At 44.6% G+C, this 14,666-nt stretch overlaps 1 protein-coding gene across 4 annotated transcripts in view; it reads left to right on the plus strand.

Annotated features, from left to right (window-relative positions):
• The window catches only part of znf622 (zinc finger protein 622), a 29,687-nt gene extending 25,785 nt beyond the window's left edge, over positions 1-3,902 (plus strand). For all 4 annotated transcript variants that reach the window (XM_072591572.1, XM_072591571.1, XM_072591570.1 and 1 more), the window contains 2 exons: positions 725-865; positions 2,420-3,902. In XM_072591572.1, coding sequence (XP_072447673.1) covers positions 725-865; positions 2,420-2,553 — 275 coding nt within the window. In that variant the 3' untranslated portion in view covers positions 2,554-3,902. The remainder of the gene's footprint in view (positions 1-724; positions 866-2,419) is intronic.
• The last annotated feature ends 10,764 nt before the right edge of the window (positions 3,903-14,666 follow it).

A 14,666-nucleotide genomic window follows, 5' to 3' on the forward strand; every position in this document is an offset into this window, starting at 1 on the left:
CCACTTTTTCCAACTTGCCAAGTGGATTCCATGTGACTGGACCAGCCTACCATGAGGGACCTTGTCAGATGCTTTGGTCAAGTCAATGTGGACAATATCATGACATCAAATTTGTGAGACAAGACTTCACCTGCTGGCTATTTTGAATAAATCCATAAGTAGACATTGTGCAATTGTTAGCAAAAGTCCCATCTATGACCAAATGATGAAAGGAAAGTTATTGACAGAGCTGTTAAAGGTAGGCCAAGGATATTACCTTGAACTCCTATTGTAATGCCCTGTGGTTGAGATGACTGACCTCAATAACTCCAACCAGATATCTTCTCACCTCTGATTCCCATTGACTTTAGTTTTACTCAGCCTGTTGAATCCCATGCTCTGTCAAATGCTGCCTTGATGTCAAGGTCAGTTATCTGGCCTCAACTCTGGAGTTCAACTTTTTTTGTCCATGTCTGGACCAAATCTATAATGAGGTCACGATCTGATTGTGCTTAGTGAATGTCAGTAAGTACTGTTTGGGAACCCTGTTGACAATGCCTTCCATCGTTTTGATTTGAGAGTAGACTGATGGGACTGGGTGAGTTGGATTTGTTTTGCCTTTTGTGGACAGGACTGTATCCAGGTAATTTTGCAGGTGCTCCAAGAGTCAAACTGAAGAAATATTGAATAAATTAAATACGCTTGCAGTATTTTTAATTTGTTTTTTTTTGCTGAATTTTCACAGGTGCCAGAATTGGTCATCGATCATTGCTGAGATATTATAAACAACATTTTGGGACGTCTCGAGCAGTGGCTACTACTGGGACTAACACCTTGGGCAGAGTGCTACAGCAGTACAAGGCACTGGGCTGGTCAAGTGAGCTTGGTACGGCAAACTCTGGATATTAGAACTCTGAAGTAAAACCTGCTGGAAATACTTGGGTTAAGCAGCATCTGTAGAGAGAGATACAGAGCGAGCATTTCAAATCAATGATCGTTCATCAGAACGGGAAAAAATTCAAAAATGCAATAAGGGTGGTACGGTGGCTCAGTGGTTAGCACTGCTGCCTCACTGTGCCAGGTACCTGGCTTCAGTTCCATCCTCGGGCAAACTGTGGAGTTTGCGCATTCTCCCTGTGTCCGGGTGCTCCAGTTTCCTCCCACAATCCAAAGATGTGCGGGTTAGGGTAAATTGGCCTTGCTAAAGTGCACACTGTGTCCAGGGATGTACAGGCTAGATAAATTAGCCATGGGAAATCCAGGGATTGGGTGGGTTGCTCTTCAGATGGTCAGTATGACTCAATGGGCTGAACGGCGTGCTTCCACAGTGTAGGGATTTAGATTTTGAGGAAGTTGGAGGGTGAAGGAGAAATGGGGAGAAAAGCCAGATGGAAGAAAGAAAGGTTAAGCAACAAAATAATTGTTGCGAGGCTGAAGGGAGTGTTAGTGAGAGCAGTAATGAAACAACACTGGCTCAGGGGTTAGCACTGCTGCCTTACTGCCAGAGACCTGGGTTTGTTACCACACTCTGGTGCCTGTCTATGTGGAGTTTGCACATTCTTCCTCTGGCTGCACCGGTTTCCTCCCACACTCCAAAGATGAGCAGGTTAGAGTTGATTGGCCATGCTCAATTGTACTTAGTGTCCAGGGATATGCAGGCTGGGTGGACTAGCCATGGGCAATGCAGGGTTACAGGGAGAGGTTCGAGGGTTGGATTTGGGTGGGATGTTTTCTGGAGGATCAGTGTAAATCTGATGGGCCGAATGGGCTGCTTTGACTTTGTACTGATTCTATGATTATAGAGTCATCCAGCATGGAAATGGACCTTCTGGTCCAACCAGTCCGTGCCGACCATAATCCCAAATTAAACTAGTCCCACCTGCCTTCTCCTGGCCCATGTCCCTCCAAACCTTTCCTATTCACGTATCTACCCAAATGTCTTTTAAATATTGTAATTTAATGAAAAGATGATGAACAATTATTGTCTAAATGGGGACAGGGAAGGGTGGAGCCAAGAATGAGCAAAGGGAAATCCTGCAGAAAAGGAAACAGAATGGAGGAGGGTCTGTGAAGCTTTGTAACCAGTCTGGAATGCTGTAACATGCCCATCTGAATCTTTAGCATGATTTGTGTTTCTGATTCAAAAAAAAAGTTCTGCTGACTGATGCATTAAATAAACAGCTGAACTTCTTGTGTGTTTACCTGAATGTACCTTGAGTGCTTGAAACCTCTGGATTTGTGGAAAATTCCACTTACTTTGTGGATTCCATTTTCCAATAAAATTAAACTTACAGTATTTCCTGTTGGAAATGTTCAGGTTGATAATACATCATCAATTCGCTGCTTTCCTTTTTATTAACAAAGATCTGAATTAGCACTAATGATCTGGTTATAAAGTGGTGACAGTGATGTTTTTTTAATGTTCTCTCTTTCCTTACAGCAAAAGCAGCATCTCAGAGAAAAGAGCGGGACATGCAATATGTACAAAGAATGAAATCCAAGTGGATGTTGAAGACAGCATTGTCCAACAATGCAACAAAGCAGATGCATTTCAGACCTCAAATCCTATTTTAGCAATTGTCAGCAGACAGTATACAGGTCAACTGGCAAATGCAGAGGATAATTACAGCATTGAACTTTTGACTTCCTGATGCCTTTTCTGATTGGTTTATTGAGGCTTTTGTAGGTTTATCTTTGTCAAGTTAGAAAACTTAAGCAGTTTTCATTGTTGAAACCGTTGTTAATTACTTAATACAGTAATCCAATTTCATTCTGATACATAAGACCATAAGACATAGAAGCAGACATTAGGCTACTCAGCCCATCGAGCCTGCTCCACCATTTGATCATGGCTGCTATGTTTCTCAACCACATCCTCCCGCTTTCTCCCCGTAATCCTTGATCCTCTTGATACTCAAGAACCTATCTATCTCTGTCTCAAACTCTGGGGTGTTTTCCATCTGGTCCAGATGATTTATCCACTTTCTGAACACCTAGTTTTTCTAGCACCTTCTGTTTGGTGATAGCCATCATACTCAGGTCTGCCCCCTCACATTGAATTTTTTTGGGTTTTACTCCTGTGTTCCACTGTGAAGATTGATGCCAAGTAATTATTCAGTTCCTCAGCCATTTCATTTTTCTCCACTCCTATCTCTCCAGCAGCATTCTGCAGCAGTCCAATGTCTACTTTTGCCTCCCTTTCACCTTTTTTTTATACACATAAAGAAACTTACAATAGTCCTTCATATTACTAGTTAGCTTACCATCTCATTTGATCATTTGTTTTTTTTTTGTTGCCCTCTGTTGGTCTTTGTAAGCTTCCCAATCCTCTGGTTTCCCACAGTCCTGACCACATTATATGCTTTCTCTTTTGCTTTTATACTATCCCTGACTTCCTTTGTCAGCCATGGTTGCCTTCCTGTACCATGCTGCTTTTCCCTTGAGGTGAACCTCTGCTGGGTCTCCTGAAGTACTCCCAGAATCCCCTGCCATTACTGTTCCAGTGTCTTTCCTGCCAGGCTCCTCTCCTGGTCAATTCTCTCCAGCTCCTCCCTCATGCTTCTGTAGTTGTCCTTATTCAGCTGTAATACTGTTACCTCTCATTCTGTCTTCTCCCTTTCGAATTGCAGAGTAAATTCAATTGTATTATGATCACTGCCTCCTAAGGGTTCCTTCACCTTAATCTCCTTCCTGATACATGATAGAAATTTGTCATAATATCAGATTGAAGATAATGACCAGTAGATCTGCTGCTGCAATAATAGCCACCAGGTAATGAGTGACACATTTGCAAAGCCCACACTTCCCACATAATAGGATCCTAATTGCAATCACGTTGACTTGAACAAGGACATGTTATTTATTGCTCAGTTATAATTCAGAAGTGATTATTTTACTGAAAATAAAGTAAACAATCAAATTAATTTTAAATGGACATCCAATGGTTTAGCTAGACACTGCAAGGTGACAGCAAGTTTACTGTTTAACATTCCATTGAGACAGTGTTTTATGTGTTTACTTCTCAGAAATGAGAAACCCTCTGGAATGAAAGGTATTGATAACTGTGTGGCCACAAAGCTATAGATCAGTGAAACAATATTACATCAAAATAAAATTGTTTGGTGAGCAAGTACAAAAAGATATTGGAGGGACTTTTTCCTATAAGCTCAAACATTTGAACATGAGACATGCAAATTCTTAGATGTTTTGTTCAATTCAAGTGGGTAGAATCGTAGAATCCCTACACTATGGAAGCGGGCCCAGCAAGTCCACACTGACTCTCTGAAGAGTCTCCCACCCAGACCCATTCCCCATTAATCTTCATTTACCCCTGACCAGTGCATATAACTTAAACATCACTAAACACTATAGGCAATTTTAGCAGGGCCAATTCACCTAACCTGCGCATGATTGGATTGTGGGAGGAAACCAGAGCACCTAGAGGAAACCCACGCAGATTCTGGGAGAATGTGCAAACTCCACACAGTCGCTTGAGGCTGGAATTGAAGCAAGGTTCCTGGTGCTGTGAGGCACCAGTGCTAACCACCTGGCACACCAAACACAGGTAAATCCTCTACATCAGTAATTGCCTGTAGAATTTTCACTTGATCAAAAAGACCAAGCAATATGGTTTCCCTTTTGCAAATAACTGATGTTTTGAAGATTGTTCTTAAGGTTTGGTCTATTCTCTGTTTGAATGATTGAAAAAATGTCCCTTATTTAGAAGACAGCGACTTCATCAGATCAGAAAATCACTTGCCATGTTGATGGAACCTAACTGCAGCCACCGAATGAAGTAATGAAATCAACAACTGTTATCCGGGAGATGAACGGTGAAGGTCCTGACCAATTAACCCTATCCCTTCTCCCCAACCCCAAAATCTGTACGTTAATAGAATGATCCTTATCCCAGAATTCTAACAGAAGTAACTTCAGAAACCGATCAATAATGGGAGGCAAGAACAAATATTGCAGAGCAATTGTAATGAGAGAATTTAATTGCCATATATCAACTCCGATAGAGTTGGTTATAATTCAAAGAGGAAAACTATCACTGAATTGCCCTGGTGGTTTCCCTTGAAGTGAAACTGAACTGAACTTGCCACATTAATACTATGGCTTTTGTAGCATCACATGGGACAGGGGAGTCCCTGGGTGGTGCACCTTTTATTGCCCATCCCTAGTTACCCTTGAGAAAGGTGGGAGTAAGCTGCCTTGATCTACTGAAGTCCACGTGCTGTAGGTAGATGCACCCTGCCAAGGAGCAGGTCAGAGGCTGGGAATACTGCAGGAAGTCTCCCTGTCTCCCCAGAGCCTGTCTACCATGAACAAGCCACAAGTCAGGAGTGTGCTGACATACTCCCCATTTGCCTGGATGAGTGCAGCTCCAAAAACAGTCGTAGAATCGTTCAGCATGGAAACAGACTCTTTGGTCCAACTAGTCCACACTGACGAGACATCCCAATCTGACTTAATCCCATTTGGCAGCAATAGCCCTCTAAGCCTTCCTATTCCTTACCCATCCAGATGCTTTTACGTGTTGCAATTGTACCAGCCTCCACCACTTCCTCTGGCAGCTTACCCCATGCATGCCCCACCCTCTGTGTAATACTTACCCCCTTAGGTCCTTTCAAAATCTCTCCCCTCTCATCTTAAACCTATGCCCTTCAGCCTTGGACTTCCCAACCGCAGGAAAAGGGCTTCGGCTCTTCACCCTATCGATGATCCTCATGATTTTATAAATCTCTAAAATGTCTTTGATTCTCCACTCAAGAAGCCTAATATGTTTGTGTCGAGGAGAGGCAACGGCCTTGTGCTATTATCAGTGGATTGTTAAGCCAGAGACTGCTATCGCATCATCACATGTGCTTGTCAGCTCTCAGTTCAGAACAGCATTCACTCTACCTTTAAGCCTTCAACTGCATAACAGCCTTTGACCAGGGATATTGGCGGTTCTGCTTTAAGGTAGATAGAATAGAATTGAAACAGAGAGAGACTGCAGGAAGGTAATGTTCTGGGCTCATGGGTTCAAACCCTACCACAGCTGATGGTGGAATTTGAATTCAATGAAATGAAAAACATCATGAAGTAAGAGTTGAATGATGACCATGAAGCCATTGGTGATTATCGGAAAGGCCCATCTGCTTCACTAAGGTGCATTCGGGAAAAAAGCTGCCATCTTAACCTGGTCTGGCCTAGATGTGACTCCAGGCCCACAGCAATGTGGCTGAGTCTCAGGTGCCCTCTGGGTAATTAGGGAGGGCCAATGAATGCTTGTCTGGTCAGAGGCGTTCACATCCCCATCAATGAATCAAAACAAAGCTGTGCATGAGCATGATTCCAATCTGTGCTCAGGAATTGAATGAAAAGAGGGTGTGCCTGGTGTTATTTATTTATCTCATTGAAGTGGGCCTTGAGCTTCAAAAGACCGAGATTCTCATTTGTTCCTGTGACCTGTATTTTTGAAAAGGTATTGTGACTTTTTGACAAAAGTGTACAATAAATAAAGGTAACCATCAGCAAATGGTCCTGGAATCAATTGTAGGAAAAGGCTATGATTGATTGGTGTGGATGGGTTAACCAAGCCATTACAGAAGTGGAATCCAATAAGACTGAAACACCCTGTTTATAAGTAAATCCCCGTCTGACAAATCTATTTCATTGTAGTAGCTGAGAGGATCAGGAAGCAGACAACGGGGGCAAGAGTAGCCTATTCGGCCCATCGAGCCTGCTCAACCATTCAATATGACCATGATCAACCCTTTATCTCAATGACACATTCCTGCTTTCTCCCTATACCTCATAACACCATTAGAACCTAGAAATCGATCTGTTCCTGTCTTACATGTATTGAGTGAGTTAGTTCTACAGCTTTCTATGGTGGAGAATTCCACAGGGTCAGCAGCCTGAGTGAAGACATTTATTCTTACCTCAGTTTGACATGATCTGCCATCGATATTGATGAAATGGAAATCATTTCCTGTCGGTTTTCTGACATCACCAACTGAGTCCCTTCACCTTCCAGACGTTGAAATATTCCGTCACTTATATTTAAACAGATTATGAGGTGAGGTGAGCTTTTCTGGGTGTTTGGTTTAATTAACAAAAGGGTTCACTGTTGTATCATAAGAAGTCTCTCTCAGCTTTGCCTCAAACATAGACCATGATAGGAGGAGGCCACTCAGCCCTTTGAGCCTGCTCTGCCTTTCAATATGATCTTGCCTCAATGTCATGTTCCTGCTTTCTCCCCATACATTTTGATGCTGTTAAATTTATCCATTTGTTCCTCAAATATACTCAGTGACCTGGCCTCTACCATCTTCTGTGGGAGAGAATTCCACTGGGTGACCAGCCTCTGAGTGAAGAAATGTTTCCTCATCTCAGTCAAAATTGGCCTACCCCATATCCTGAGACAGTCACCCCTCGTTCTAGACTCCCTGACCGGGGGAAACATCTTACCTGCATCTTGTCTTTCCAGCCTGTTTGAAATTTATCCGTTTCAGTCAGATGCCCTCTCATCTTTCTAAACCCAAGTGAATACAGGCCCAGCTGGACCAGTCTCCCCTCATAGGAGAATCATTCCTATTTAAAGGTCTGTCCAATTACATTTTTTTAGCTGAGGCGTCAGCAGAGCCCAAATGACTGTGTGGGCCCCCTGTTCTTCTTTAGGCAGGCAGATGTTACATGGTGGTCTTTCCCCACCACACCTTGGCGGCAGCTGCCCCAAGCTTCAGCGCGTCCCTCAACATGTAGTCCTGGACCTTGGAATGTGCCAGTCTGCAACACTCAGTCAGGGTCAACTCCTTCAGCTGGAAGATCAACAGGTTTCGGACCGCCCAGAGAGCGTCCTTCACCGAGTTGATGATCCTCCAGGCACAGTTGATGTTCGTCTCGGCGTGCATCCCGGAGAACAGACCATAGAGCACAGAGTCCCACGTCACGGCGCTGCTCGGGACAAACCTCAACAAACACCACTGCATTCCTCTCCAGACTTCTTCTGCTTAGGCACTTTCCAGAAGGAGGTGCGTGACAGTCTCGTTCCCCACCCCCCGTAGCCGCTTCGAGGGCAGCATGCGGTGCGGTTGAGAGTCCGGGCGTGCATAAAGGATCTCACGGGCAGAGCCCTTCTCACCACCAGCCAAGCCATGTCTTGGTGCTTCTTGGAAAGTTCTAGCGATGAGGCATTCTGCCAAATGGCTTTGACAGTCTGCTCAGGGAACCGCTCGATAGGATCCGCACTCTCCTTTTCCCAAAGGGTCTCACGGACACTACGTGCTGACCACTTCCTGATGGACTTGTGGTCAAAGGTGTTTTTCTTCATAAACTTCTCCATGAAGGACAGGTGATACGGAACGGTCCAACTCTGCACTCCACTCCCTGTGGCGCCCACCTTTCCCTGAACAACTCCAGGGTGTTGGTATGTTTCTGTTTTTTTTTCACTCACTGGTCCAGCTCCCTCAAGAGCCAGCTCTCAGAGTGAAGCAAACCTCTGAAACTCCTCTTTGTTTTTTTAACCCCACACTACCCCTAACCGTGTGTGTCTGTGTGTATGTCTATGTCCCTGTGTGTGTGTGACTGTGTGTGTGTCTGTGTATCTGTGTCTGTGTGTCTGTTTATGTCTTAATGTGTCTGTGTGTGGGTGTGTGTGTGTGTCTGTGTGTGGGTGTCTGTGTGTCTGTGTCTGTGTGTCTGTATGTGTCTATGTATGTGTCTGTGCGTGTCTGTGTATGTCAGTGTGCGTGTGTGTGCGTGTGACTGTGTGTGTGTGTGTGTGTCTGTGTGTGACACTGTGTGTGTCTGTTTGTGTCTGTGTGTTTGTCTGTGTGTGTCTGTGTGTGGGTGTCTGTATGTGTCTGTGCGTGTGTGTATTTGTGTGTCTGTGTGTGTGTGGTCTGTGTGTGTGGGTGTGTGTGTCTGTGTGTGACTGTGTGTATGTGTCTATGTATGTCTCTGTGTGTGTCTGTGTGTATGTCTGTGTCCCTGTGTGTGTGTCTGTGTATCAGTGTCTGTGTGTCTGTTTATGTCTTTATGTGTCTGTGTGGGTGTCTGTGTGTGGGTGTCTGTGTGTGGGTGTCTGTGCGTATGTCTGTGTCTGTGTGTCTGTGTCTGTGTGTATGTCTGTGTGTGGGTGTCTGTATGTGTCTGTGTGCGTGTGTGTATTTGTGTGTCTGTGTGTGTGGTCTGTGTGTGTGGGTGTGTGTGTGTGTGTGGTCGGTGTGTGTGTGGTCTGTGTGTGTGGGTGTGTGTGTCGGTGTCTGTGTGTGTGTGAGTGTTGTGTGTGGGTGTGTCTGTGTGGGTGTGTGTCTGTGTCTGTGTGTGTCTGTATGTGTCTGTGTGTGTGTGTGTGTGTGTGTGTGTGTGTGTCTGTGTGTGTGTGTGTGTGTGTGTTTTGGGGGCGGTGCTTACCTTGACTGCTTACAATGGCACATACTTTATTTGCGGGTTAAAAGTCTACCTCCAGAGGCTTCCCTCCAATTGGAAGGGTTTTGTGTCACATGGGGTATGTTGTACCCTGCATTCTGACCTTGCGCTCACCCCTGAGATTCAGACAGTCCCTTGCCGGGTTCCTCACCTGGGTGGGAGTGTTCTCTCCCTCAACCGGAATCTATTTGCATGACAAAGAACTTAGTCAGCTCAGGACCGTATGGGAAAGGGTCGCCAATGATATGGCTAGTGCCTTAACGGAAACTAATGCAGAACTACTTGCGGTTTGGACTGTGGCCCTCCAGAATCATTTTTCCCTGGACTTCCTGCTAGCCAAGGAGGGTGACACCTATGCTACTGTTGGGGCAGAGTGCTGCACCTACATCCCTAATGAACCCACTAACATCACCGACCTCCCTAAACACATCACACAGGAAATCCAGACTATCCAAACTATTGTCAATATGTCTGGCAATGGCATGGGAGGGTGGTCATTACGAGGCGTCCTTGGAGGACTGGGAGGCCTGTTGGTACATATCGGAATTACAATACTAATTGTAATCGTCTGCATTCTAGTGCTCTGGTACTTATGGCCACTGTTGTCCGAATGTTTTCGTTATAGACTCTGACGGGACCTGGTTGATCATCGAATGATCAGTAAGAGGGAATGAGAGAGTTAGAAAGCCACAAAGGGATCAATTCCATCTTTTACTTGTTTCTCATGACATACTAGGGACTCAAAGGCTAAGCATTCCATTGCTAAGAGGCCTCAGTGCAGTATCAATTGCATGTCTGCCCTCTTAGAAATTGAGACAGGACATTTCAGTCAGGGATCTGGCTGACTCTCAGAGAACTGATTCCTCAGGAGCCATAACTTGCAGCCTCAGGCAAAGGTATTTGTTCTCCCTGGACAAGACTGATTGCCTTGGCCATAACCCTATTAACTGCCTCCTGCTGCCATTATCTTGGTTCTTTTCCCTATTAACATAGGCATGTGAATCCCCCATTGAGAACAAGCAAAGCCCTTCCCTTGTAATCTCTTCCCATCAAAGCACGATAATGAAGAATACGATAACCAGACCCTGTAATCCACCCACTCATTATCACAGGACATCGACAATCACTGGGCATTGTAAAATAATAATTGCCTATCTTCAACAATGTAACAACAGATGACTTATAGACCTTGTGATTCCAAAAAAAAATACTATCTTTGTGTATAGAGCAGAGACACATGGAGAAGGGTCACCACAAGTAGACACACAACTACTTTTGGGGACATTGAGAATCTCTCACTGGCTGACCGATAAAGCATCTAACCATTGTACAGAAACTTGTGTCATCTGGATTTGTGGAACAAAATATCCATCGACAGAATGCCTTGGGATTCTCTGTAACCCGACATGCCAAGGTCATTTCTGGCCCCTTCTTGCTCTCCTAATCCCTTGCAAGAGTTTTTTTCCAGTTTTCTTTATATTCCTCATGGACACTGTCTGATTTTAGCTTCCTCATCCTCACGTGTGCTTCTGTTTTCCCTTTGACTAAATTCACAACCACCCACATTATCCAAGGGTCCCTTATCTTACGATGGTCCTCCTTACTGGAACATGTTGGTCTTAAACTCTGAACAGCAGATCTTCAAAGAACTCCCACATTCAAATGTATACTGGCCTGATCACACCTCCTCCCAATTAATACTCCCGAACTCCCAACTAATACTGACATAATTTTCCCTTCACCCAACTTAGTAACATGCCCCAATGTCCTGACTTATCCTTGTTCATAGCCATCTGAAATGTAAGGAGTGCACTGTTTTCAGAATGCTCTCCCACTGAAAGGTTAGTCACGTGGACAGGCTCATTAGCCAGAACCAGGCCCAGTATGACCCACTCTCGAGTTGGACCATTCACACACTGTCAGTGGGTTCTGTACACTCTGAGGGATGGCTCTGAGGAAGCTGGACCAGGGTCAGGATACGTTCACCTGGAAATAAAGAATGACTTGGAGATGGGATACTGGCCTCGGGGGATTTATTTCACAGTGCCCCTGGGTTCAAATTCCACCCCAATAAATGGGGCAATGGGACTTCAATAAAAATCTGACGTTTGAAAACCGTGTTGGGATCACTAACTTTCGGGAAGGAACCTGCCCTCCTTACCTGGTCTGGCCTACATGTGGCTTCCAGCCCCCCCAGCAATGTGGACCCCCCGGGGGTAACTAGGGAGAGGCACGAAACAACAGCCTCATCCCAGAAATGATGTTTTTCAAAATGAAGCCCGAGGGCAGCAGTGAGACTGAGGTGCGGGAGGGTTTGGAGCGTGCTCCGAAGGAACAGTTCTGTCCCTGCCGAGCAGGCTCTGATCATTGTAACACCAAATAAATCCCAAGGGAAACACAGGGGAAGTGACTCAGGGTTACATATCTGAGCAGGAACATCGACGTTGACATACACCGAACCAACCACCCCCCCACCCCACACCCCGCCCCCACCACTCCACCCACCGTGGAGTCATATCTGGTGTCAGGCAATTTCCAGGCTCCAAAGTAACTCAGCTCTCCTTTTGTTGTCCCAGTGTGGCTCTCCATAAGCAGCAGACATCACAATGTTCAATGTTGCTCTGTGACTGGGATCACAGGATCTGGGCCATTCATTCATTTGGGAGGGTGACCCCCCCCCCCACTGAGGTTGTAAAAATGTTCATCCTTCCCAGTCTTCCTGCTGCCTCCACACTTAACATCAGGTCCTTTCCCAATTGTAAAGACCCAAAATATCTCCTTCAGAGACGAGCAGAGACCTGGGGAATTTAAAACATTGAGGCAGTAACACGTATCAATTGGTTCATTTTGGTCAGAGGACCACAAAGGGTCAATGTAATAAAGAGCAGACAATTCTAAAGGGGTTACAGGAGAAGCAGGGCCTGAACAGTTTGAACCATTGTCATTAAAGGTGGAAGAGGGAGTGCAGCAAATGTACACCAGGCTGATATCGGGGAGGGCAGGGCTGCTGTATGAGGAGAGATTGGTACATCTGGGCCTGGATTCCACAGCATTTAGAAGGATGGGAGGCAGAGAGTCAGTCATGAAGTTATTGGAAACCCAAGGCTTCATTACCAGGGGCATGTGAGAAACAGGGAGGTATCAGACACAGTATCTCCTGGCACCAAGTGTAGTGCCTGGTTTTTACTGCAATGGAGACATGAACGCAAAGAATTGAGGGATGGGCATTGCTTCTCAGGCAGAAGGTTAAATTAGGTTCTCAAATAATGAGGCTTCTGAACAGAAATGTTGAAAAAATCTGCTCCCCATGATGGCAGGATCACACACACATCAACACAGAATGGAAACCACTGGGGAAAGAAGCAATGGAGACATAAAACAAAATGATCCTGCAGCTAATCATTTGTATCAGGATGCACTGCCTCAGATAATGGTGGAGGGAAATTCAACAGAGACACTTGGGAGAGAATGGGGTCATTAACTGACACGATGGAGTGTCACTAAGTGAATTGTTCTTTCTCAGAGCCAGCACAGACACAACATTTGATTGGCCTCCTTCTGTGCTGTAACAATTCAGCGAACCTTGTTATGGATCAGATCAAACCCTCTATAAACATATCACGGAGAGAGCCTCATCCCTCACACTCACTCCATTCCTGTCGCCCCGACGTTTCTCTTAAAGGTCTGTGTAAGGTGATGCATTTCAGATGTGATTCACTTGGTCAAACACCCAGGCTTTCAGGAAAACACATTTTATTATTACACCACAGTTAAAATACAAAGAAATACAAGAAAAAATTATATAATTTTAACTCCACTGAAATACTTAACAAAATAAAATATTATTTAACAGCTACTCCCCAACAGTTCCAATATAGCAGCATCCCATAAACACACCCTTCCCAAAGGCCAATTCAGCACACAGAGATTTCTCTCACTTGCTGTCTCCTTAGACTAGGAGAAGGAACACCAACAGAATGAATCCCAGCAGCAGAGAGAGAACTACAACTTTTTCCAGCAACAGATAAGAGAGATGCATGTAGCTGCTTCAAATCCAAAACAATCCGTCTTCTACATGTGAAAGTAAAAAGCAAAAGCCCTGGATATGTGTGAGTCTGACTCCACCCACTCATGCCTTGTTGGTCTACATTTAATGCTGTGTCTGTCAAAACATTCACTTTAATGTTCGAATCCCAGTTTCTAGCACTTGGCACATAGCGTTGTGTGCTTTGACAATGTAGAGGCATATCTAAAGACATCTTAAATATGATCTGGTTTTCTGTGTTCAGAAAACATACAGGCAGTGAGTTTCAGTCTCCCACCAGACACTGGATGAAACGTGTTTACTCACATTTCCTGTAAACCTCCTGCTCATTAACTTAAATCACCGTCATTGGTCATTGATCCCTCTTTCAAGGAGAAAATATTCTTTTCTGACTACTCTATCTATGCCTCCATAATTTGACACATATCAATGATATCCCCTATCAATCTCCCCTACTCTCAGGAAGAAAAACAACAGTCTGTCCAAATCTATCTTTGAACTGAAACTCTCCAGCCAAGGCAACATCCCGGTAACTCCCTTCTCCACCTTCTCTCGTACCATCACAGCCCTTTTAAAATGTGGATTCCAGAACTGCACATCTTACATGAGATAAGATCGAATCAGTGTTTAAGGTTGTTCCACCATCACCTCTCTGTCATTAAACTCTACGTCTGGACGAATAAAGGCAAGTATTCCACATGCCTTTGCAAACACTTGATCCACCCAACTGACACCTTAAGGAATTAAGGATGGTGCACATCAATGACCTTCTGATCTGCTGTGATTCCAAGGATCTGATACTATGCTCGTGATTTCAGAGAAAGTGGGTGTGTCCTGTTATTATTTGCCTCATTGAAGTGGGCCATGAGACTGAAAAGGTTGGGAAGCATTCACCGAGATTCTATGTTGTTCCCGTCCATCTGTTCATCCTGTATTCCCTCGCCTTGTTTGTCCTGTCCAAGTATATCACATCACATTGATCCCGACTGAACTCCATTGGACACGGTCTGACCTTCTGACCAGGGGTCTACATCCCCCAATAATGTAAAGCTATTCTCCTCATGATTCACCACTCCAGAGAATAAAACAGGAACAGTCACGGTTACAACACTGATCTGTACTTCAAATTGTTTTTAAACAGTCATTGGACCAATAATCTAACAAAATGGTGTATTAATGTTGAACGTTGGCTTGAAGTTTCATCACATTACTTTGACCAACT

The sequence above is a fragment of the Chiloscyllium punctatum genome, chromosome 21 (genome assembly GCF_047496795.1).
Source record: "Chiloscyllium punctatum isolate Juve2018m chromosome 21, sChiPun1.3, whole genome shotgun sequence".
NCBI lineage: Eukaryota > Metazoa > Chordata > Chondrichthyes > Orectolobiformes > Hemiscylliidae > Chiloscyllium > Chiloscyllium punctatum.